The sequence below is a fragment of the Salmo salar genome, chromosome 05, assembly GCF_965601325.2.
Source record: "Salmo salar chromosome 05, fSalSal1, whole genome shotgun sequence".
NCBI classification, from domain to species: Eukaryota; Metazoa; Chordata; class Actinopteri; order Salmoniformes; family Salmonidae; genus Salmo; species Salmo salar.
In genome coordinates this window covers 8,091,384-8,119,031 of record NC_138295.1, presented here as the reverse complement: position 1 = coordinate 8,119,031, position 27,648 = coordinate 8,091,384, and the positions used below count along the sequence as shown (strand labels likewise).

The 27,648-nt window shown below is 36.0% G+C and overlaps 1 protein-coding gene across 1 annotated transcript in view; it reads right to left on the bottom strand.

The window, feature by feature from the left end:
- The window catches only part of pmt (phosphoethanolamine methyltransferase), a 55,149-nt gene that overhangs the window by 14,692 nt on the left and 12,809 nt on the right, over positions 1-27,648 (bottom strand). The window contains 2 exon segments of the mRNA NM_001173879.1: positions 27,277-27,366; positions 27,491-27,580. Coding sequence (NP_001167350.1) covers positions 27,277-27,366; positions 27,491-27,580 — 180 coding nt within the window.

Here is a 27,648-nt window from a genome sequence, read left to right as displayed (position 1 = left end):
ACTCTAACCTAGTATGTTTCTCATTGTAGACCTAGTAACTCTAACCTAGTATGTTTCTCATTGTAGACCTAGTAACTCTAACCCTAACCTAGTATGTTTCTCATTGTAGACCTAGTAACTCTAACCTAGTATGTTTCTCATTGTAGACCTAGTAACCCTAACCTAGTATGTTTCTCATTGTAGACCTAGTAACCCTAACCTAGTATGTTTCTCATTGTAGACCTAGTAACTCTAACCTAGTATGTTTCTCATTGTAGACCTAGTAACTCTAACCTAGTATGTTTCTCATTGTAGACCTAGTAACTCTAACCTAGTATGTTTCTCATTGTAGACCTAGTAACTCTAACCTAGTATGTTTCTCATTGTAGACCTAGTAACTCTAACCTAGTATGTTTCTCATTGTAGACCTAGTAACTCTAACCTAGTATGTTTCTCATTGTAGACCTAGTAACTCTAACCTAGTATGTTTCTCATTGTAGACCTAGTAACTCTAACCTAGTATGTTTCTCATTGTAGACCTAGTAACTCTAACCCTAACCTAGTATGTTTCTCATTGTAGACCTAGTAACTCTAACCTAGTATGTTTCTCATTGTAGACCTAGTAACTCTAACCTAGTATGTTTCTCATTGTAGACCTAGTAACTCTAACCTAGTATGTTTCTCATTGTAGACCTAGTAACTCTAACCTAGTATGTTTCTCATTGTAGACCTAGTAACTCTAACCTAGTATGTTTCTCATTGTAGACCTAGTAACTCTAACCTAGTATGTTTCTCATTGTAGACCTAGTAACTCTAACCTAGTATGTTTCTCATTGTAGACCTAGTAACTCTAACCCTAACCTAGTATGTTTCTCATTGTAGACCTAGTAACTCTAACCTAGTATGTTTCTCATTGTAGACCTAGTAACTCTAACCTAGTATGTTTCTCATTGTAGACCTAGTAACCCTAACCTAGTATGTTTCTCATTGTAGACCTAGTAACTCTAACCTAGTATGTTTCTCATTGTAGACCTAGTAACTCTAACCTAGTATGTTTCTCATTGTAGACCTAGTAACTCTAACCTAGTATGTTTCTCATTGTAGACCTAGTAACTCTAACCTAGTATGTTTCTCATTGTAGACCTAGTAACTCTAACCTAGTATGTTTCTCATTGTAGACCTAGTAACTCTAACCTAGTATGTTTCTCATTGTAGACCTAGTAACTCTAACCTAGTATGTTTCTCATTGTAGACCTAGTAACTCTAACCTAGTATGTTTCTCATTGTAGACCTAGTAACTCTAACCTAGTATGTTTCTCATTGTAGACCTAGTAACTCTAACCTAGTATGTTTCTCATTGTAGACCTAGTAACTCTAACCTAGTATGTTTCTCATTGTAGACCTAGTAACTCTAACCTAGTATGTTTCTCATTGTAGACCTAGTAACTCTAACCTAGTATGTTTCTCATTGTAGACCTAGTAACTCTAACCTAGTATGTTTCTCATTGTAGACCTAGTAACTCTAACCTAGTATGTTTCTCATTGTAGACCTAGTAACTCTAACCTAGTATGTTTCTCATTGTAGACCTAGTAACCCTAACCTAGTATGTTTCTCATTGTAGACCTAGTAACTCTAACCTAGTATGTTTCTCATTGTAGACCTAGTAACTCTAACCTAGTATGTTTCTCATTGTAGACCTAGTAACTCTAACCTAGTATGTTTCTCATTGTAGACCTAGTAACTCTAACCTAGTATGTTTCTCATTGTAGACCTAGTAACTCTAACCTAGTATGTTTCTCATTGTAGACCTAGTAACTCTAACCTAGTATGTTTCTCATTGTAGACCTAGTAACTCTAACCTAGTATGTTTCTCATTGTAGACCTAGTAACTCTAACCTAGTATGTTTCTCATTGTAGACCTAGTAACTCTAACCTAGTATGTTTCTCATTGTAGACCTAGTAACTCTAACCTAGTATGTTTCTCATTGTAGACCTAGTAACTCTAACCTAGTATGTTTCTCATTGTAGACCTAGTAACTCTAACCTAGTATGTTTCTCATTGTAGACCTAGTAACTCTAACCTAGTATGTTTCTCATTGTAGACCTAGTAACTCTAACCTAGTATGTTTCTCATTGTAGACCTAGTAACTCTAACCTAGTATGTTTCTCATTGTAGACCTAGTAACTCTAACCTAGTATGTTTCTCATTGTAGACCTAGTAACTCTAACCTAGTATGTTTCTCATTGTAGACCTAGTAACTCTAACCTAGTATGTTTCTCATTGTAGACCTAGTAACTCTAACCTAGTATGTTTCTCATTGTAGACCTAGTAACTCTAACCTAGTATGTTTCTCATTGTAGACCTAGTAACCCTAACCTAGTATGTTTCTCATTGTAGACCTAGTAACTCTAACCTAGTATGTTTCTCATTGTAGACCTAGTAACTCTAACCTAGTATGTTTCTCATTGTAGACCTAGTAACTCTAACCTAGTATGTTTCTCATTGTAGACCTAGTAACTCTAACCTAGTATGTTTCTCATTGTAGACCTAGTAACTCTAACCTAGTATGTTTCTCATTGTAGACCTAGTAACTCTAACCTAGTATGTTTCTCATTGTAGACCTAGTAACTCTAACCTAGTATGTTTCTCATTGTAGACCTAGTAACTCTAACCTAGTATGTTTCTCATTGTAGACCTAGTAACTCTAACCTAGTATGTTTCTCATTGTAGACCTAGTAACTCTAACCTAGTATGTTTCTCATTGTAGACCTAGTAACTCTAACCTAGTATGTTTCTCATTGTAGACCTAGTAACTCTAACCTAGTATGTTTCTCATTGTAGACCTAGTAACTCTAACCTAGTATGTTTCTCATTGTAGACCTAGTAACTCTAACCTAGTATGTTTCTCATTGTAGACCTAGTAACTCTAACCTAGTATGTTTCTCATTGTAGACCTAGTAACTCTAACCTAGTATGTTTCTCATTGTAGACCTAGTAACTCTACCCTAACCTAGTATGTTTCTCATTGTAGACCTAGTAACTCTAACCTAGTATGTTTCTCATTGTAGACCTAGTAACCCTAACCTAGTATGTTTCTCATTGTAGACCTAGTAACTCTAACCTAGTATGTTTCTCATTGTAGACCTAGTAACTCTAACCCTAACCAGTATGTTTCTCATTGTAGACCTAGTAACTCTAACCCTAACCAGTATGTTTCTCATTGTAGACCTAGTAACTCTAACCCTAACCTAGTATGTTTCTCATTGTAGACCTAGTAACCCTAACCTAGTATGTTTCTCATTGTAGACCTAGTAACTCTAACCTAGTATGTTTCTCATTGTAGACCTAGTAACTCTAACCTAGTATGTTTCTCATTGTAGACCTAGTAACTCTAACCTAGTATGTTTCTCATTGTAGACCTAGTAACTCTAACCTAGTATGTTTCTCATTGTAGACCTAGTAACTCTAACCTAGTATGTTTCTCATTGTAGACCTAGTAACTCTAACCTAGTATGTTTCTCATTGTAGACCTAGTAACTCTAACCTAGTATGTTTCTCATTGTAGACCTAGTAACCCTAACCTAGTATGTTTCTCATTGTAGACCTAGTAACTCTAACCTAGTATGTTTCTCATTGTAGACCTAGTAACTCTAACCTAGTATGTTTCTCATTGTAGACCTAGTAACTCTAACCTAGTATGTTTCTCATTGTAGACCTAGTAACTCTAACCTAGTATGTTTCTCATTGTAGACCTAGTAACTCTAACCTAGTATGTTTCTCATTGTAGACCTAGTAACTCTAACCTAGTATGTTTCTCATTGTAGACCTAGTAACTCTAACCTAGTATGTTTCTCATTGTAGACCTAGTAACCCTAACCTAGTATGTTTCTCATTGTAGACCTAGTAACCCTAACCTAGTATGTTTCTCATTGTAGACCTAGTAACTCTAAGCTAGTATGTTTCTCATTGTAGACCTAGTAACTCTAACCTAGTATGTTTCTCATTGTAGACCTAGTAACTCTAACCTAGTATGTTTCTCATTGTAGACCTAGTAACTCTAACCTAGTATGTTTCTCATTGTAGACCTAGTAACTCTAACCTAGTATGTTTCTCATTGTAGACCTAGTAACTCTAACCTAGTATGTTTCTCATTGTAGACCTAGTAACCCTAACCTAGTATGTTTCTCATTGTAGACCTAGTAACTCTAACCTAGTATGTTTCTCATTGTAGACCTAGTAACTCTAACCCTAACCCAGTATGTTTCTCATTGTAGACCTAGTAACTCTAACCCTAACCCAGTATGTTTCTCATTGTAGACCTAGTAACTCTAACCCTAACCTAGTATGTTTCTCATTGTAGACCTAGTAACCCTAACCTAGTATGTTTCTCATTGTAGACCTAGTAACTCTAACCTAGTATGTTTCTCATTGTAGACCTAGTAACTCTAACCTAGTATGTTTCTCATTGTAGACCTAGTAACTCTAACCTAGTATGTTTCTCATTGTAGACCTAGTAACTCTAACCTAGTATGTTTCTCATTGTAGACCTAGTAACTCTAACCTAGTATGTTTCTCATTGTAGACCTAGTAACTCTAACCTAGTATGTTTCTCATTGTAGACCTAGTAACTCTAACCTAGTATGTTTCTCATTGTAGACCTAGTAACCCTAACCTAGTATGTTTCTCATTGTAGACCTAGTAACTCTAACCTAGTATGTTTCTCATTGTAGACCTAGTAACTCTAACCTAGTATGTTTCTCATTGTAGACCTAGTAACTCTAACCTAGTATGTTTCTCATTGTAGACCTAGTAACTCTAACCTAGTATGTTTCTCATTGTAGACCTAGTAACTCTAACCTAGTATGTTTCTCATTGTAGACCTAGTAACTCTAACCTAGTATGTTTCTCATTGTAGACCTAGTAACTCTAACCTAGTATGTTTCTCATTGTAGACCTAGTAACTCTAACCTAGTATGTTTCTCATTGTAGACCTAGTAACTCTAACCCTAACCTAGTATGTTTCTCATTGTAGACCTAGTAACTCTAACCTAGTATGTTTCTCATTGTAGACCTAGTAACCCTAACCTAGTATGTTTCTCATTGTAGACCTAGTAACCCTAACCTAGTATGTTTCTCATTGTAGACCTAGTAACTCTAACCTAGTATGTTTCTCATTGTAGACCTAGTAACTCTAACCTAGTATGTTTCTCATTGTAGACCTAGTAACTCTAACCTAGTATGTTTCTCATTGTAGACCTAGTAACTCTAACCTAGTATGTTTCTCATTGTAGACCTAGTAACTCTAACCTAGTATGTTTCTCATTGTAGACCTAGTAACCCTAACCTAGTATGTTTCTCATTGTAGACCTAGTAACTCTAACCTAGTATGTTTCTCATTGTAGACCTAGTAACTCTAACCCTAACCCAGTATGTTTCTCATTGTAGACCTAGTAACTCTAACCCTAACCAGTATGTTTCTCATTGTAGACCTAGTAACTCTAACCCTAAGCTAGTATGTTTCTCATTGTAGACCTAGTAACTCTAACCTAGTATGTTTCTCATTGTAGACCTAGTAACTCTAACCTAGTATGTTTCTCATTGTAGACCTAGTAACTCTAACCTAGTATGTTTCTCATTGTAGACCTAGTAACTCTAACCTAGTATGTTTCTCATTGTAGACCTAGTAACTCTAACCTAGTATGTTTCTCATTGTAGACCTAGTAACTCTAACCTAGTATGTTTCTCATTGTAGACCTAGTAACTCTAACCTAGTATGTTTCTCATTGTAGACCTAGTAACTCTAACCTAGTATGTTTCTCATTGTAGACCTAGTAACCCTAACCTAGTATGTTTCTCATTGTAGACCTAGTAACTCTAACCTAGTATGTTTCTCATTGTAGACCTAGTAACTCTAACCTAGTATGTTTCTCATTGTAGACCTAGTAACTCTAACCTAGTATGTTTCTCATTGTAGACCTAGTAACTCTAACCTAGTATGTTTCTCATTGTAGACCTAGTAACTCTAACCTAGTATGTTTCTCATTGTAGACCTAGTAACTCTAACCTAGTATGTTTCTCATTGTAGACCTAGTAACTCTAACCTAGTATGTTTCTCATTGTAGACCTAGTAACTCTAACCTAGTATGTTTCTCATTGTAGACCTAGTAACTCTAACCTAGTATGTTTCTCATTGTAGACCTAGTAACTCTAACCCTAACCTAGTATGTTTCTCATTGTAGACCTAGTAACTCTAACCTAGTATGTTTCTCATTGTAGACCTAGTAACCCTAACCTAGTATGTTTCTCATTGTAGACCTAGTAACCCTAACCTAGTATGTTTCTCATTGTAGACCTAGTAACTCTAACCTAGTATGTTTCTCATTGTAGACCTAGTAACTCTAACCTAGTATGTTTCTCATTGTAGACCTAGTAACTCTAACCTAGTATGTTTCTCATTGTAGACCTAGTAACTCTAACCTAGTATGTTTCTCATTGTAGACCTAGTAACTCTAACCTAGTATGTTTCTCATTGTAGACCTAGTAACTCTAACCTAGTATGTTTCTCATTGTAGACCTAGTAACTCTAACCTAGTATGTTTCTCATTGTAGACCTAGTAACCCTAACCTAGTATGTTTCTCATTGTAGACCTAGTAACTCTAACCTAGTATGTTTCTCATTGTAGACCTAGTAACTCTAACCTAGTATGTTTCTCATTGTAGACCTAGTAACTCTAACCTAGTATGTTTCTCATTGTAGACCTAGTAACTCTAACCTAGTATGTTTCTCATTGTAGACCTAGTAACTCTAACCTAGTATGTTTCTCATTGTAGACCTAGTAACTCTAACCTAGTATGTTTCTCATTGTAGACCTAGTAACTCTAACCTAGTATGTTTCTCATTGTAGACCTAGTAACTCTAACCTAGTATGTTTCTCATTGTAGACCTAGTAACTCTAACCTAGTATGTTTCTCATTGTAGACCTAGTAACTCTAACCCTAACCTAGTATGTTTCTCATTGTAGACCTAGTAACTCTAACCTAGTATGTTTCTCATTGTAGACCTAGTAACCCTAACCTAGTATGTTTCTCATTGTAGACCTAGTAACTCTAACCTAGTATGTTTCTCATTGTAGACCTAGTAACCCTAACCTAGTATGTTTCTCATTGTAGACCTAGTAACTCTAACCTAGTATGTTTCTCATTGTAGACCTAGTAACCCTAACCCTAACCTAGTATGTTTCTCATTGTAGACCTAGTAACTCTAACCTAGTAACTCTAACCTAGTATGTTTCTCATTGTAGACCTAGTAACTCTAACCTAGTATGTTTCTCATTGTAGACCTAGTAACTCTAACCTAGTATGTTTCTCATTGTAGACCTAGTAACTCTAACCTAGTATGTTTCTCATTGTAGACCTAGTAACTCTAACCTAGTATGTTTCTCATTGTAGACCTAGTAACTCTAACCTAGTATGTTTCTCATTGTAGACCTAGTAACTCTAACCTAGTATGTTTCTCATTGTAGACCTGGTAACTCTAACCTAGTATGTTTCTCATTGTAGACCTAGTAACTCTAACCTAGTATGTTTCTCATTGTAGACCTAGTAACCCTAACCTAGTATGTTTCTCATTGTAGACCTAGTAACTCTAACCTAGTATGTTTCTCATTGTAGACCTAGTAACTCTAACCCTAACCCAGTATGTTTCTCATTGTAGACCTAGTAACTCTAACCCTAACCCAGTATGTTTCTCATTGTAGACCTAGTAACTCTAACCCTAACCTAGTATGTTTCTCATTGTAGACCTAGTAACCCTAACCTAGTATGTTTCTCATTGTAGACCTAGTAACTCTAACCTAGTATGTTTCTCATTGTAGACCTAGTAACTCTAACCTAGTATGTTTCTCATTGTAGACCTAGTAACTCTAACCTAGTATGTTTCTCATTGTAGACCTAGTAACTCTAACCTAGTATGTTTCTCATTGTAGACCTAGTAACTCTAACCTAGTATGTTTCTCATTGTAGACCTAGTAACTCTAACCTAGTATGTTTCTCATTGTAGACCTAGTAACTCTAACCTAGTATGTTTCTCATTGTAGACCTAGTAACCCTAACCTAGTATGTTTCTCATTGTAGACCTAGTAACTCTAACCTAGTATGTTTCTCATTGTAGACCTAGTAACTCTAACCTAGTATGTTTCTCATTGTAGACCTAGTAACTCTAACCTAGTATGTTTCTCATTGTAGACCTAGTAACTCTAACCTAGTATGTTTCTCATTGTAGACCTAGTAACTCTAACCTAGTATGTTTCTCATTGTAGACCTAGTAACTCTAACCTAGTATGTTTCTCATTGTAGACCTAGTAACTCTAACCTAGTATGTTTCTCATTGTAGACCTAGTAACTCTAACCTAGTATGTTTCTCATTGTAGACCTAGTAACTCTAACCCTAACCTAGTATGTTTCTCATTGTAGACCTAGTAACTCTAACCTAGTATGTTTCTCATTGTAGACCTAGTAACCCTAACCTAGTATGTTTCTCATTGTAGACCTAGTAACCCTAACCTAGTATGTTTCTCATTGTAGACCTAGTAACTCTAACCTAGTATGTTTCTCATTGTAGACCTAGTAACTCTAACCTAGTATGTTTCTCATTGTAGACCTAGTAACTCTAACCTAGTATGTTTCTCATTGTAGACCTAGTAACTCTAACCTAGTATGTTTCTCATTGTAGACCTAGTAACTCTAACCTAGTATGTTTCTCATTGTAGACCTAGTAACCCTAACCTAGTATGTTTCTCATTGTAGACCTAGTAACTCTAACCTAGTATGTTTCTCATTGTAGACCTAGTAACTCTAACCCTAACCAGTATGTTTCTCATTGTAGACCTAGTAACTCTAACCCTAACCAGTATGTTTCTCATTGTAGACCTAGTAACTCTAACCCTAACCTAGTATGTTTCTCATTGTAGACCTAGTAACCCTAACCTAGTATGTTTCTCATTGTAGACCTAGTAACTCTAACCTAGTATGTTTCTCATTGTAGACCTAGTAACCCTAACCTAGTATGTTTCTCATTGTAGACCTAGTAACTCTAACCTAGTATGTTTCTCATTGTAGACCTAGTAACTCTAACCTAGTATGTTTCTCATTGTAGACCTAGTAACCCTAACCTAGTATGTTTCTCATTGTAGACCTAGTAACTCTAACCTAGTATGTTTCTCATTGTAGACCTAGTAACTCTAACCTAGTATGTTTCTCATTGTAGACCTAGTAACTCTAACCTAGTATGTTTCTCATTGTAGACCTAGTAACTCTAACCTAGTATGTTTCTCATTGTAGACCTAGTAACTCTAACCTAGTATGTTTCTCATTGTAGACCTAGTAACTCTAACCTAGTATGTTTCTCATTGTAGACCTAGTAACTCTAACCTAGTATGTTTCTCATTGTAGACCTAGTAACTCTAACCTAGTATGTTTCTCATTGTAGACCTAGTAACTCTAACCTAGTATGTTTCTCATTGTAGACCTAGTAACTCTAACCCTAACCTAGTATGTTTCTCATTGTAGACCTAGTAACTCTAACCTAGTATGTTTCTCATTGTAGACCTAGTAACCCTAACCTAGTATGTTTCTCATTGTAGACCTAGTAACCCTAACCTAGTATGTTTCTCATTGTAGACCTAGTAACTCTAACCTAGTATGTTTCTCATTGTAGACCTAGTAACTCTAACCTAGTATGTTTCTCATTGTAGACCTAGTAACTCTAACCTAGTATGTTTCTCATTGTAGACCTAGTAACTCTAACCTAGTATGTTTCTCATTGTAGACCTGGTAACTCTAACCTAGTATGTTTCTCATTGTAGACCTAGTAACTCTAACCTAGTATGTTTCTCATTGTAGACCTAGTAACTCTAACCTAGTATGTTTCTCATTGTAGACCTAGTAACCCTAACCTAGTATGTTTCTCATTGTAGACCTAGTAACTCTAACCTAGTATGTTTCTCATTGTAGACCTAGTAACCCTAACCTAGTATGTTTCTCATTGTAGACCTAGTAACTCTAACCTAGTATGTTTCTCATTGTAGACCTAGTAACTCTAACCTAGTATGTTTCTCATTGTAGACCTAGTAACCCTAACCCTAACCTAGTATGTTTCTCATTGTAGACCTAGTAACTCTAACCTAGTAACTCTAACCTAGTATGTTTCTCATTGTAGACCTAGTAACTCTAACCTAGTATTTTTCTCATTGTAGACCTAGTAACTCTAACCTAGTATGTTTCTCATTGTATACCTAGTAACTCTAACCCAGTATGTTTCTCATTGTAGAACTGGTAACTCTAACCTAGTATGTTTCTCATTGTAGACCTAGTAACTCTAACCTAGTATGTTTCTCATTGTAGACCTAGTAACTCTAACCCTAACCTAGTATGTTTCTCATTGTAGACCTAGTAACTCTAACCTAGTATGTTTCTCATTGTAGACCTAGTAACCCTAACCCTAACCTAGTATGTTTCTCATTGTAGACCTAGTAACTCTAACCTAGTATGTTTCTCATTGTAGACCTAGTAACTATAACCTAGTATGTTTCTCATTGTAGACCTAGTAACTCTTACCTAGTATGTTTCTCATTGTAGACCTAGTAACTCTAACCTAGTATGTTTCTCATTGTAGACCTAGTAACTATAACCTAGTATGTTTCTCATTGTAGACCTAGTAACTCTTACCTAGTATGTTTCTCATTGTAGACCTAGTAACTCTAACCTAGTATATTTCTCATTGTAGACCTAGTAACTCTAACCCTAACCTAGTGTGTTTCTCATTGTAGACCTAGTAACTCTAACCTAGTATGTTTCTCATTGTAGACCTAGTAACTCTAACCTAGTATGTTTCTCATTGTAGACCTAGTAACTCTAACCTAGTATGTTTCTCATTGTAGACCTAGTAACTCTAACCCTAACCTAGTATGTTTCTCATTGTAGACCTAGTAACTCTAACCTAGTATGTTTCTCATTGTAGACCTAGTAACCCTAACCTAGTATGTTTCTCATTGTAGACCTAGTAACCCTAACCTAGTATGTTTCTCATTGTAGACCTAGTAACTCTAACCTAGTATGTTTCTCATTGTAGACCTAGTAACTCTAACCTAGTATGTTTCTCATTGTAGACCTAGTAACTCTAACCTAGTATGTTTCTCATTGTAGACCTAGTAACTCTAACCTAGTATGTTTCTCATTGTAGACCTAGTAACTCTAACCTAGTATGTTTCTCATTGTAGACCTAGTAACTCTAACCTAGTATGTTTCTCATTGTAGACCTAGTAACTCTAACCTAGTATGTTTCTCATTGTAGACCTAGTAACCCTAACCTAGTATGTTTCTCATTGTAGACCTAGTAACTCTAACCTAGTATGTTTCTCATTGTAGACCTAGTAACCCTAACCTAGTATGTTTCTCATTGTAGACCTAGTAACTCTAACCTAGTATGTTTCTCATTGTAGACCTAGTAACTCTAACCTAGTATGTTTCTCATTGTAGACCTAGTAACCCTAACCCTAACCTAGTATGTTTCTCATTGTAGACCTAGTAACTCTAACCTAGTAACTCTAACCTAGTATGTTTCTCATTGTAGACCTAGTAACTCTAACCTAGTATTTTTCTCATTGTAGACCTAGTAACTCTAACCTAGTATGTTTCTCATTGTATACCTAGTAACTCTAACCCAGTATGTTTCTCATTGTAGACCTGGTAACTCTAACCTAGTATGTTTCTCATTGTAGACCTAGTAACTCTAACCTAGTATGTTTCTCATTGTAGACCTAGTAACTCTAACCCTAACCTAGTATGTTTCTCATTGTAGACCTAGTAACTCTAACCTAGTATGTTTCTCATTGTAGACCTAGTAACCCTAACCCTAACCTAGTATGTTTCTCATTGTAGACCTAGTAACTCTAACCTAGTATGTTTCTCATTGTAGACCTAGTAACTCTAACCTAGTATGTTTCTCATTGTAGACCTAGTAACTCTTACCTAGTATGTTTCTCATTGTAGACCTAGTAACTCTAACCTAGTATGTTTCTCATTGTAGACCTAGTAACTATAACCTAGTATGTTTCTCATTGTAGACCTAGTAACTCTTACCTAGTATGTTTCTCATTGTAGACCTAGTAACTCTAACCTAGTATATTTCTCATTGTAGACCTAGTAACTCTAACCCTAACCTAGTGTGTTTCTCATTGTAGACCTAGTAACTAACCTAGTATGTTTCTCATTGTAGACCTAGTAACTCTAACCCTAACCTAGTATGTTTCTCATTGTAGACCTAGTAACTCTAACCCTAACCTAGTATGTTTCTCATTGTAGACCTAGTAACTCTAACCTAGTATGTTTCTCATTGTTGACCTAGTAACTCTAACCTAGTATGTTTCTCATTGTAGACCTAGTAACTCTAACCTAGTATGTTTCTCATTGTAGACCTAGTAACCCTAACCCTAACCTAGTATGTTTCTCATTGTAGACCTAGTAACTCTAACCTAGTATGTTTCTCATTGTAGACCTAGTAACTCTAACCTAGTATGTTTCTCATTGTAGACCTAGTAACTCTAACCTAGTATGTTTCTCATTGTAGACCTAGTAACTCTAACCTAGTATATTTCTCATTGTAGACCTAGTAACTCTAACCCTAACCTAGTATGTTTCTCATTGTAGACCTAGTAACTAACCTAGTATGTTTCTCATTGTAGACCTAGTAACTCTAACCCTAACCTAGTATGTTTCTCATTGTAGACCTAGTAACTCTAACCCTAACCTAGTATGTTTCTCATTGTAGACCTAGTAACTCTAACCTAGTATGTTTCTCATTGTTGACCTAGTAACTCTAACCTAGTATGTTTCTCATTGTAGACCTAGTAACTCTAACCTAGTATGTTTCTCATTGTAGACCTAGTAACCCTAACCCTAACCTAGTATGTTTCTCATTGTAGACCTAGTAACTCTAACCTAGTATGTTTCTCATTGTAGACCTAGTAACTCTAACCTAGTATGTTTCTCATTGTAGACCTAGTAACTCTAACCTAGTATGTTTCTCATTGTAGACCTAGTAACTCTAACCTAGTATATTTCTCATTGTAGACCTAGTAACTCTAACCCTAACCTAGTATGTTTCTCATTGTAGACCTAGTAACTAACCTAGTATGTTTCTCATTGTAGACCTAGTAACTCTAACCCTAACCTAGTATGTTTCTCATTGTAGACCTAGTAACCCTAACCTAGTATGTTTCTCATTGTAGACCTAGTAACTCTAACCCTAACCCAGTATGTTTCTCATTGTAGACCTAGTAACTCTAACCCTAACCTAGTATGTTTCTCATTGTAGACCTAGTAACCCTAACCTAGTATGTTTCTCATTGTAGACCTAGTAACTCTAACCTAGTATGTTTCTCATTGTAGACCTAGTAACTCTAACCTAGTATGTTTCTCATTGTAGACCTAGTAACTCTAACCTAGTATGTTTCTCATTGTAGACCTAGTAACTCTAACCTAGTATGTTTCTCATTGTAGACCTAGTAACCCTAACCCTAACCTAGTATGTTTCTCATTGTAGACCTAGTAACTCTAACCTAGTATGTTTCTCATTGTAGACCTAGTAACTCTAACCTAGTATGTTTCTCATTGTAGACCTAGTAACTCTAACCTAGTATGTTTCTCATTGTAGACCTAGTAACTCTAACCTAGTATATTTCTCATTGTAGACCTAGTAACTCTAACCCTAACCTAGTATGTTTCTCATTGTAGACCTAGTAACTAACCTAGTATGTTTCTCATTGTAGACCTAGTAACTCTAACCCTAACCTAGTATGTTTCTCATTGTAGACCTAGTAACTCTAACCCTAACCTAGTATGTTTCTCATTGTAGACCTAGTAACTCTAACCTAGTATGTTTCTCATTGTTGACCTAGTAACTCTAACCTAGTATGTTTCTCATTGTAGACCTAGTAACTCTAACCTAGTATGTTTCTCATTGTAGACCTAGTAACCCTAACCCTAACCTAGTATGTTTCTCATTGTAGACCTAGTAACTCTAACCTAGTATGTTTCTCATTGTAGACCTAGTAACTCTAACCTAGTATGTTTCTCATTGTAGACCTAGTAACTCTAACCTAGTATGTTTCTCATTGTAGACCTAGTAACTCTAACCTAGTATATTTCTCATTGTAGACCTAGTAACTCTAACCCTAACCTAGTATGTTTCTCATTGTAGACCTAGTAACTAACCTAGTATGTTTCTCATTGTAGACCTAGTAACTCTAACCCTAACCTAGTATGTTTCTCATTGTAGACCTAGTAACCCTAACCTAGTATGTTTCTCATTGTAGACCTAGTAACTCTAACCCTAACCCAGTATGTTTCTCATTGTAGACCTAGTAACTCTAACCCTAACCTAGTATGTTTCTCATTGTAGACCTAGTAACCCTAACCTAGTATGTTTCTCATTGTAGACCTAGTAACTCTAACCTAGTATGTTTCTCATTGTAGACCTAGTAACTCTAACCTAGTATGTTTCTCATTGTAGACCTAGTAACTCTAACCTAGTATGTTTCTCATTGTAGACCTAGTAACTCTAACCTAGTATGTTTCTCATTGTAGACCTAGTAACTCTAACCCTAACCTAGTATGTTTCTCATTGTAGACCTAGTAACTCTAACCCTAACCTAGTATGTTTCTCATTGTAGACCTAGTAACTCTAACCTAGTATGTTTCTCATTGTAGACCTAGTAACTCTAACCTAGTATGTTTCTCATTGTAGACCTAGTAACTCTAACCTAGTATGTTTCTCATTGAAGACCTAGTAACTCTAACCTAGTATGTTTCTCATTGTAGACCTAGTAACTCTAACCTAGTATGTTTCTCATTGTAGACCTAGTAACTCTAACCTAGTATGTTTCTCATTGTAGACCTAGTAACTCTAACCCAGTATGTTTCTCATTGTAGAACTGGTAACTCTAACCTAGTATGTTTCTCATTGTAGACCTAGTAACTCTAACCTAGTATGTTTCTCATTGTAGACCTAGTAACTCTAACCCTAACCTAGTATGTTTCTCATTGTAGACCTAGTAACTCTAACCTAGTATGTTTCTCATTGTAGACCTAGTAACCCTAACCCTAACCTAGTATGTTTCTCATTGTAGACCTAGTAACTCTAACCTAGTAACTCTAACCTAGTATGTTTCTCATTGTAGACCTAGTAACTCTAACCTAGTATGTTTCTCATTGTAGACCTAGTAACTCTAACCCAGTATGTTTCTCATTGTAGAACTGGTAACTGTAACCTAGTATGTTTCTCATTGTAGACCTAGTAACTCTAACCTAGTATGTTTCTCATTGTAGACCTAGTAACTCTAACCCTAACCTAGTATGTTTCTCATTGTAGACCTAGTAACTCTAACCTAGTATGTTTCTCATTGTAGACCTAGTAACTCTAACCTAGTATGTTTCTCATTGTAGACCTAGTAACTCTAACCTAGTATGTTTCTCATTGTAGACCTAGTAACTCTAACCTAGTATGTTTCTCATTGTAGACCTAGTAACTCTAACCTAGTATGTTTCTCATTGTAGACCTAGTAACTATAACCTAGTATGTTTCTCATTGTAGACCTAGTAACTCTAACCTAGTATGTTTCTCATTGTAGACCTAGTAACTCTAACCTAATATATTTCTCATTGTAGACCTAGTAACTCTAACCCTAACCTAGTATGTTTCTCATTGTAGACCTAGTAACTAACCTAGTATGTTTCTCATTGTAGACCTAGTAACTCTAACCCTAACCTAGTATGTTTCTCATTGTAGACCTAGTAACCCTAACTTAGTATGTTTCTCATTGTAGACCTAGTAACTCTAACCCTAACCTAGTATGTTTCTCATTGTAAACCTAGTAACTCTAACCTAGTATGTTTCTCATTGTTGACCTAGTAACTCTAACCTAGTATGTTTCTCATTGTAGACCTAGTAACTCTAAGCTAGTATGTTTCTCATTGTAGACCTAGTAACTCTAACCTAGTATGTTTCTCATTGTAGACCTAGTAACTATAACCTAGTATGTTTCTCATTGTAGACCTAGTAACTCTAACCTAGTATGTTTCTCATTGTAGACCTAGTAACTCTAACCTAGTATATTTCTCATTGTAGACCTAGTAACTCTAACCCTAACCTAGTATGTTTCTCATTGTAGACCTAGTAACTAACCTAGTATGTTTCTCATTGTAGACCTAGTAACTCTAACCCTAACCTAGTATGTTTCTCATTGTAGACCTAGTAACCCTAACCTAGTATGTTTCTCATTGTAGACCTAGTAACTCTAACTTAGTATGTTTCTCATTGTAGACCTAGTAACTCTAACCCTAACCTAGTATGTTTCTCATTGTAAACCTAGTAACTCTAACCTAGTATGTTTCTCATTGTTGACCTAGTAACTCTAACCTAGTATGTTTCTCATTGTAGACCTAGTAACTCTAACCTAGTATGTTTCTCATTGTAGACCTAGTAACTCTAACCTAGTATGTTTCTCATTGTAGACCTAGTAACTCTAACCTAGTATGTTTCTCATTGTAGACCTAGTAACTCTAACCTAGTATGTTTCTCATTGTAGACCTAGTAACTCTAACCTAGTATGTTTCTCATTGTAGACCTAGTAACTCTAACCTAGTATGTTTCTCATTGTAGACCTAGTAACTCTAACCTAGTATATTTCTCATTGTAGACCTAGTAACTCTAACCCTAACCTAGTATGTTTCTCATTGTAGACCTAGTAACTAACCTAGTATGTTTCTCATTGTAGACCTAGTAACTCTAACCCTAACCTAGTATGTTTCTCATTGTAGACCTAGTAACCCTAACCTAGTATGTTTCTCATTGTAGACCTAGTAACTCTAACTTAGTATGTTTCTCATTGTAGACCTAGTAACTCTAACCCTAACCTAGTATGTTTCTCATTGTAAACCTAGTAACTCTAACCTAGTATGTTTCTCATTGTTGACCTAGTAACTCTAACCTAGTATGTTTCTCATTGTAGACCTAGTAACCCTAACCTAGTATGTTTCTCATTGTAGACCTAGTAACTCTAACCTAGTATGTTTCTCATTGTAGACCTAGTAACTAACCTAGTATGTTTCTCATTGTAGACCTAGTAACTAACCTAGTATGTTTCTCATTGTAGACCTAGTAACTCTAACCTAGTATGTTTCTCATTGTAGACCTAGTAACTCTAACCTAGTATGTTTCTCATTGTAGACCTAGTAACCCTAACCCTAACCTAGTATGTTTCTCATTGTAGACCTAGTAACTCTAACCTAGTATGTTTCTCATTGTAGACCTAGTAACTCTAACCTAGTATGTTTCTCATTGTAGACCTAGTAACTCTAACCTAGTATGTTTCTCATTGTAGACCTAGTAACTCTAACCTAGTATGTTTCTCATTGTAGACCTAGTAACTCTAACCTAGTATGTTTCTCATTGTAGACCTAGTAACTCTAACCTAGTATATTTCTCATTGTAGACCTAGTAACTCTAACCCTAACCTAGTATGTTTCTCATTGTAGACCTAGTAACTAACCTAGTATGTTTCTCATTGTAGACCTAGTAACTCTAACCCTAACCTAGTATGTTTCTCATTGTAGACCTAGTAACCCTAACCTAGTATGTTTCTCATTGTAGACCTAGTAACTCTAACTTAGTATGTTTCTCATTGTAGACCTAGTAACTCTAACCCTAACCTAGTATGTTTCTCATTGTAAACCTAGTAACTCTAACCTAGTATGTTTCTCATTGTTGACCTAGTAACTCTAACCTAGTATGTTTCTCATTGTAGACCTAGTAACTCTAACCCTAACCCAGTATGTTTCTCATTGTAGACCTAGTAACTCTAACCCTAACCCAGTATGTTTCTCATTGTAGACCTAGTAACTCTAACCCTAACCTAGTATGTTTCTCATTGTAGACCTAGTAACTCTAACCTAGTATGTTTCTCATTGTAGACCTAGTAACTCTAACCTAGTATGTTTCTCATTGTAGACCTAGTAACCCTAACCTAGTATGTTTCTCATTGTAGACCTAGTAACTCTAACCTAGTATGTTTCTCATTGTAGACCTAGTAACTCTAACCTAGTATGTTTCTCATTGTAGACCTAGTAACTCTAACCTAGTATGTTTCTCATTGTAGACCTAGTAACTCTAACCTAGTATGTTTCTCATTGTAGACCTAGTAACTCTAACCTAGTATGTTTCTCATTGTAGACCTAGTAACTCTAACCTAGTATGTTTCTCATTGTAGACCTAGTAACTCTAACCTAGTATGTTTCTCATTGTAGACCTAGTAACTCTAACCTAGTATGTTTCTCATTGTAGACCTAGTAACTCTAACCTAGTATGTTTCTCATTGTAGACCTAGTAACTCTAACCCTAACCTAGTATGTTTCTCATTGTAGACCTAGTAACTCTAACCTAGTATGTTTCTCATTGTAGACCTAGTAACCCTAACCTAGTATGTTTCTCATTGTAGACCTAGTAACCCTAACCTAGTATGTTTCTCATTGTAGACCTAGTAACTCTAACCTAGTATGTTTCTCATTGTAGACCTAGTAACTCTAACCTAGTATGTTTCTCATTGTAGACCTAGTAACTCTAACCTAGTATGTTTCTCATTGTAGACCTGGTAACTCTAACCTAGTATGTTTCTCATTGTAGACCTAGTAACTCTAACCTAGTATGTTTCTCATTGTAGACCTAGTAACTCTAACCTAGTATGTTTCTCATTGTAGACCTAGTAACTCTAACCTAGTATGTTTCTCATTGTAGACCTAGTAACTCTAACCTAGTATGTTTCTCATTGTAGACCTAGTAACTCTAACCTAGTATGTTTCTCATTGTAGACCTAGTAACTATAACCTAGTATGTTTCTCATTGTAGACCTAGTAACTCTAACCCTAACCTAGTATGTTTCTCATTGTAGACCTAGTAACTCTAACCTAGTATGTTTCTCATTGTAGACCTAGTAACTCTAACCTAGTATGTTTCTCATTGTAGACCTAGTAACTCTAACCTAGTATGTTTCTCATTGTAGACCTAGTAACTCTAACCTAGTATGTTTCTCATTGTAGACCTAGTAACTCTAACCTAGTATGTTTCTCATTGTAGACCTGGTAACTCTAACCTAGTATGTTTCTCATTGTAGACCTAGTAACTCTAACCTAGTATGTTTCTCATTGTAGACCTAGTAACTCTAACCTAGTATGTTTCTCATTGTAGACCTAGTAACTCTAACCTAGTATGTTTCTCATTGTAGACCTAGTAACTCTAACCTAGTATATTTCTCATTGTAGACCTAGTAACTCTAACCCTAACCTAGTATGTTTCTCATTGTAGACCTAGTAACTAACCTAGTATGTTTCTCATTGTAGACCTAGTAACTCTAACCCTAACCTAGTATGTTTCTCATTGTAGACCTAGTAACCCTAACCTAGTATGTTTCTCATTGTAGACCTAGTAACTCTAACTTAGTATGTTTCTCATTGTAGACCTAGTAACTCTAACCCTAACCTAGTATGTTTCTCATTGTAAACCTAGTAACTCTAACCTAGTATGTTTCTCATTGTTGACCTAGTAACTCTAACCTAGTATGTTTCTCATTGTAGACCTAGTAACCCTAACCTAGTATGTTTCTCATTGTAGACCTAGTAACTCTAACCTAGTATGTTTCTCATTGTAGACCTAGTAACTCTAACCTAGTATGTTTCTCATTGTAGACCTAGTAACCTAACCTAGTATGTTTCTCATTGTAGACCTAGTAACTCTAACCTAGTATGTTTCTCATTGTAGACCTAGTAACTCTAACCTAGTATGTTTCTCATTGTAGACCTAGTAACCCTAACCCTAACCTAGTATGTTTCTCATTGTAGACCTAGTAACTCTAACCTAGTATGTTTCTCATTGTAGACCTAGTAACTCTAACCTAGTATGTTTCTCATTGTAGACCTAGTAACTCTAACCTAGTATGTTTCTCATTGTAGACCTAGTAACTCTAACCTAGTATGTTTCTCATTGTAGACCTAGTAACTCTAACCTAGTATGTTTCTCATTGTAGACCTAGTAACTCTAACCTAGTATATTTCTCATTGTAGACCTAGTAACTCTAACCCTAACCTAGTATGTTTCTCATTGTAGACCTAGTAACTAACCTAGTATGTTTCTCATTGTAGACCTAGTAACTCTAACCCTAACCTAGTATGTTTCTCATTGTAGACCTAGTAACCCTAACCTAGTATGTTTCTCATTGTAGACCTAGTAACTCTAACTTAGTATGTTTCTCATTGTAGACCTAGTAACTCTAACCCTAACCTAGTATGTTTCTCATTGTAAACCTAGTAACTCTAACCTAGTATGTTTCTCATTGTTGACCTAGTAACTCTAACCTAGTATGTTTCTCATTGTAGACCTAGTAACTCTAACCCTAACCCAGTATGTTTCTCATTGTAGACCTAGTAACTCTAACCCTAACCCAGTATGTTTCTCATTGTAGACCTAGTAACTCTAACCCTAACCTAGTATGTTTCTCATTGTAGACCTAGTAACTCTAACCTAGTATGTTTCTCATTGTAGACCTAGTAACTCTAACCTAGTATGTTTCTCATTGTAGACCTAGTAACCCTAACCTAGTATGTTTCTCATTGTAGACCTAGTAACTCTAACCTAGTATGTTTCTCATTGTAGACCTAGTAACTCTAACCTAGTATGTTTCTCATTGTAGACCTAGTAACTCTAACCTAGTATGTTTCTCATTGTAGACCTAGTAACTCTAACCTAGTATGTTTCTCATTGTAGACCTAGTAACTCTAACCTAGTATGTTTCTCATTGTAGACCTAGTAACTCTAACCTAGTATGTTTCTCATTGTAGACCTAGTAACTCTAACCTAGTATGTTTCTCATTGTAGACCTAGTAACTCTAACCTAGTATGTTTCTCATTGTAGACCTAGTAACTCTAACCTAGTATGTTTCTCATTGTAGACCTAGTAACTCTAACCCTAACCTAGTATGTTTCTCATTGTAGACCTAGTAACTCTAACCTAGTATGTTTCTCATTGTAGACCTAGTAACCCTAACCTAGTATGTTTCTCATTGTAGACCTAGTAACCCTAACCTAGTATGTTTCTCATTGTAGACCTAGTAACTCTAACCTAGTATGTTTCTCATTGTAGACCTAGTAACTCTAACCTAGTATGTTTCTCATTGTAGACCTAGTAACTCTAACCTAGTATGTTTCTCATTGTAGACCTGGTAACTCTAACCTAGTATGTTTCTCATTGTAGACCTAGTAACTCTAACCTAGTATGTTTCTCATTGTAGACCTAGTAACTCTAACCTAGTATGTTTCTCATTGTAGACCTAGTAACTCTAACCTAGTATGTTTCTCATTGTAGACCTAGTAACTCTAACCTAGTATGTTTCTCATTGTAGACCTAGTAACTCTAACCTAGTATGTTTCTCATTGTAGACCTAGTAACTATAACCTAGTATGTTTCTCATTGTAGACCTAGTAACTCTAACCCTAACCTAGTATGTTTCTCATTGTAGACCTAGTAACTCTAACCTAGTATGTTTCTCATTGTAGACCTAGTAACTCTAACCTAGTATGTTTCTCATTGTAGACCTAGTAACTCTAACCTAGTATGTTTCTCATTGTAGACCTAGTAACTCTAACCTAGTATGTTTCTCATTGTAGACCTAGTAACTCTAACCTAGTATGTTTCTCATTGTAGACCTGGTAACTCTAACCTAGTATGTTTCTCATTGTAGACCTAGTAACTCTAACCTAGTATGTTTCTCATTGTAGACCTAGTAACTCTAACCCTAACCTAGTATGTTTCTCATTGTAGACCTAGTAACTCTAACCTAGTATGTTTCTCATTGTAGACCTAGTAACTCTAACCTAGTATGTTTCTCATTGTAGACCTAGTAACTCTAACCTAGTATGTTTCTCATTGTAGACCTAGTAACTCTAACCTAGTATGTTTCTCATTGTAGACCTAGTAACTCTAACCTAGTATGTTTCTCATTGTAGACCTAGTAACTCTAACCTAGTATATTTCTCATTGTAGACCTAGTAACTCTAACCCTAACCTAGTATGTTTCTCATTGTAGACCTAGTAACTAACCTAGTATGTTTCTCATTGTAGACCTAGTAACTCTAACCCTAACCTAGTATGTTTCTCATTGTAGACCTAGTAACCCTAACCTAGTATGTTTCTCATTGTAGACCTAGTAACTCTAACTTAGTATGTTTCTCATTGTAGACCTAGTAACTCTAACCCTAACCTAGTATGTTTCTCATTGTAAACCTAGTAACTCTAACCTAGTATGTTTCTCATTGTTGACCTAGTAACTCTAACCTAGTATGTTTCTCATTGTAGACCTAGTAACTCTAACCTAGTATGTTTCTCATTGTAGACCTAGTAACTCTAACCTAGTATGTTTCTCATTGTAGACCTAGTAACTCTAACCTAGTATGTTTCTCATTGTAGACCTAGTAACTCTAACCTAGTATGTTTCTCATTGTTGACCTAGTAACTCTAACCTAGTATGTTTCTCATTGTAGACCTAGTAACTCTAACCTAGTATGTTTCTCATTGTAGACCTAGTAACTCTAACCTAGTATGTTTCTCATTGTAGACCTAGTAACTCTAACCCAGTATGTTTCTCATTGTAGACCTAGTAACTCTAACCCTAACCCAGTATGTTTCTCATTGTAGACCTAGTAACTCTAACCCTAACCCAGTATGTTTCTCACTGTAGACCTAGTAACTCTAACCCTAACCTAGTATGTTTCTCATTGTAGACCTAGTAACCCTAACCTAGTATGTTTCTCATTGTAGACCTAGTAACTCTAACCTAGTATGTTTCTCATTGTAGACCTAGTAACTCTAACCTAGTATGTTTCTCATTGTAGACCTAGTAACTCTAACCTAGTATGTTTCTCATTGTAGACCTAGTAACTCTAACCTAGTATGTTTCTCATTGTAGACCTAGTAACTCTAACCTAGTATGTTTCTCATTGTAGACCTAGTAACTCTAACCTAGTATGTTTCTCATTGTAGACCTAGTAACTCTAACCTAGTATGTTTCTCATTGTAGACCTAGTAACTCTAACCTAGTATGTTTCTCATCGTAGACCTAGTAACTCTAACCTAGTATGTTTCTCATTGTAGACCTAGTAACCCTAACCTAGTATGTTTCTCATTGTAGACCTAGTAACTCTAACCTAGTATGTTTCTCATTGTAGACCTAGTAACTCTAACCTAGTATGTTTCTCATTGTAGACCTAGTAACTCTAACCCTAACCTAGTATGTTTCTCATTGTAGACCTAGTAACTCTAACCTAGTATGTTTCTCATTGTAGACCTAGTAACTCTAACCTAGTATGTTTCTCATTGTAGACCTAGTAACTCTAACCTAGTATGTTTCTCATTGTAGACCTAGTAACTCTAACCTAGTATGTTTCTCATTGTAGACCTAGTAACTCTAACCTAGTATGTTTCTCATTGTAGACCTAGTAACTCTAACCTAGTATGTTTCTCATTGTAGACCTAGTAACTCTAACCTAGTATGTTTCTCATTGTAGACCTAGTAACTCTAACCCTAACCTAGTATGTTTCTCATTGTAGACCTAGTAACTCTAACCTAGTATGTTTCTCATTGTAGACCTAGTAACCCTAACCTAGTATGTTTCTCATTGTAGACCTAGTAACCCTAACCTAGTATGTTTCTCATTGTAGACCTAGTAACTCTAACCTAGTATGTTTCTCATTGTAGACCTAGTAACTCTAACCTAGTATGTTTCTCATTGTAGACCTAGTAACTCTAACCTAGTATGTTTCTCATTGTAGACCTAGTAACTCTAACCCTAACCTAGTATGTTTCTCATTGTAGACCTAGTAACTCTAACCTAGTATGTTTCTCATTGTAGACCTAGTAACCCTAACCTAGTATGTTTCTCATTGTAGACCTAGTAACCCTAACCTAGTATGTTTCTCATTGTAGACCTAGTAACTCTAACCTAGTATGTTTCTCATTGTAGACCTAGTAACTCTAACCTAGTATGTTTCTCATTGTAGACCTAGTAACTCTAACCTAGTATGTTTCTCATTGTAGACCTAGTAACTCTAACCTAGTATGTTTCTCATTGTAGACCTGGTAACTCTAACCTAGTATGTTTCTCATTGTAGACCTAGTAACTCTAACCTAGTATGTTTCTCATTGTAGACCTAGTAACTCTAACCTAGTATGTTTCTCATTGTAGACCTAGTAACTCTAACCTAGTATGTTTCTCATTGTAGACCTAGTAACTCTAACCTAGTATGTTTCTCATTGTAGACCTAGTAACTCTAACCTAGTATGTTTCTCATTGTAGACCTAGTAACTATAACCTAGTATGTTTCTCATTGTAGACCTAGTAACTCTAACCCTAACCTAGTATGTTTCTCATTGTAGACCTAGTAACTCTAACCTAGTATGTTTCTCATTGTAGACCTAGTAACTCTAACCTAGTATGTTTCTCATTGTAGACCTAGTAACTCTAACCTAGTATGTTTCTCATTGTAGACCTAGTAACTCTAACCTAGTATGTTTCTCATTGTAGACCTAGTAACTCTAACCTAGTATGTTTCTCATTGTAGACCTGGTAACTCTAACCTAGTATGTTTCTCATTGTAGACCTAGTAACTCTAACCTAGTATGTTTCTCATTGTAGACCTAGTAACTCTAACCCTAACCTAGTATGTTTCTCATTGTAGACCTAGTAACTCTAACCTAGTATGTTTCTCATTGTAGACCTAGTAACTCTAACCTAGTATGTTTCTCATTGTAGACCTAGTAACTCTAACCTAGTATGTTTCTCATTGTAGACCTAGTAACTCTAACCTAGTATGTTTCTCATTGTAGACCTAGTAACTCTAACCTAGTATGTTTCTCATTGTAGACCTAGTAACTCTAACCTAGTATATTTCTCATTGTAGACCTAGTAACTCTAACCCTAACCTAGTATGTTTCTCATTGTAGACCTAGTAACTAACCTAGTATGTTTCTCATTGTAGACCTAGTAACTCTAACCCTAACCTAGTATGTTTCTCATTGTAGACCTAGTAACCCTAACCTAGTATGTTTCTCATTGTAGACCTAGTAACTCTAACTTAGTATGTTTCTCATTGTAGACCTAGTAACTCTAACCCTAACCTAGTATGTTTCTCATTGTAAACCTAGTAACTCTAACCTAGTATGTTTCTCATTGTTGACCTAGTAACTCTAACCTAGTATGTTTCTCATTGTAGACCTAGTAACTCTAACCTAGTATGTTTCTCATTGTAGACCTAGTAACTCTAACCTAGTATGTTTCTCATTGTAGACCTAGTAACTCTAACCTAGTATGTTTCTCATTGTAGACCTAGTAACTCTAACCTAGTATGTTTCTCATTGTTGACCTAGTAACTCTAACCTAGTATGTTTCTCATTGTAGACCTAGTAACTCTAACCCAGTATGTTTCTCATTGTAGACCTAGTAACTCTAACCCTAACCCAGTATGTTTCTCATTGTAGACCTAGTAACTCTAACCCTAACCCAGTATGTTTCTCACTGTAGACCTAGTAACTCTAACCCTAACCTAGTATGTTTCTCATTGTAGACCTAGTAACCCTAACCTAGTATGTTTCTCATTGTAGACCTAGTAACTCTAACCTAGTATGTTTCTCATTGTAGACCTAGTAACTCTAACCTAGTATGTTTCTCATTGTAGACCTAGTAACTCTAACCTAGTATGTTTCTCATTGTAGACCTAGTAACTCTAACCTAGTATGTTTCTCATTGTAGACCTAGTAACTCTAACCTAGTATGTTTCTCATTGTAGACCTAGTAACTCTAACCTAGTATGTTTCTCATTGTAGACCTAGTAACTCTAACCTAGTATGTTTCTCATTGTAGACCTAGTAACTCTAACCTAGTATGTTTCTCATTGTAGACCTAGTAACTCTAACCTAGTATGTTTCTCATCGTAGACCTAGTAACTCTAACCTAGTATGTTTCTCATTGTAGACCTAGTAACCCTAACCTAGTATGTTTCTCATTGTAGACCTAGTAACTCTAACCTAGTATGTTTCTCATTGTAGACCTAGTAACTCTAACCTAGTATGTTTCTCATTGTAGACCTAGTAACTCTAACCCTAACCTAGTATGTTTCTCATTGTAGACCTAGTAACTCTAACCTAGTATGTTTCTCATTGTAGACCTAGTAACTCTAACCTAGTATGTTTCTCATTGTAGACCTAGTAACTCTAACCTAGTATGTTTCTCATTGTAGACCTAGTAACTCTAACCTAGTATGTTTCTCATTGTAGACCTAGTAACTCTAACCTAGTATGTTTCTCATTGTAGACCTAGTAACTCTAACCTAGTATGTTTCTCATTGTAGACCTAGTAACTCTAACCTAGTATGTTTCTCATTGTAGACCTAGTAACTCTAACCCTAACCTAGTATGTTTCTCATTGTAGACCTAGTAACTCTAACCTAGTATGTTTCTCATTGTAGACCTAGTAACCCTAACCTAGTATGTTTCTCATTGTAGACCTAGTAACCCTAACCTAGTATGTTTCTCATTGTAGACCTAGTAACTCTAACCTAGTATGTTTCTCATTGTAGACCTAGTAACTCTAACCTAGTATGTTTCTCATTGTAGACCTAGTAACTCTAACCTAGTATGTTTCTCATTGTAGACCTAGTAACTCTAACCTAGTATGTTTCTCATTGTAGACCTAGTAACTCTAACCTAGTATGTTTCTCATTGTAGACCTAGTAACTCTAACCTAGTATGTTTCTCATTGTAGACCTAGTAACTCTAACGTAGTATGTTTCTCATTGTAGACCTAGTAACTCTAACCTAGTATGTTTCTCATTGTAGACCTAGTAACTCTAACCTGGTATGTTTCTCATTGTAGACCTAGTAACCCTAACCTAGTATGTTTCTCATTGTAGACCTAGTAACTCTAACCTAGTATGTTTCTCATTGTAGACCTAGTAACTCTAACCTAGTATGTTTCTCATTGTAGACCTAGTAACTCTAACCTAGTATGTTTCTCATTGTAGGGAAACACACATAAATAACTGCAAGGAAGGAGACAACTGTTGTTCCACCATCAAACATATCCAAGTCCAGCTGACAGCAACAACATGACCTCATTCAACTGACGACCAATCAGACTCACCGATGGAAGTTTCTCCTCCATGGCCCTCTCTATGGCGATATCCACCATGTTGGCTGACAGGTCCAGGCCCAGCACCTCCACGCCGAAGGCCTGCAGAACATCATCGCCATCATTGGGATATATGACCTAACGACATCCTGCTGTGTGTAACGTGAATGTACATATATAGTGGACTGGACCATTTCTCCTATATACTAATGTCACTTGGGCTGACCTTTGCCATGTAGAAGTTTCCGCCACCGATGCCACACCCCACATCCAGCACCTTCATCCCAGGCTTCAAGTTCAGCAGGTCCACAAACTCCTTTTCACCACAAAGTAACAAAAAACCAGAACGTGTCAAGTCCATTCCAATAATAACTACACACGCGT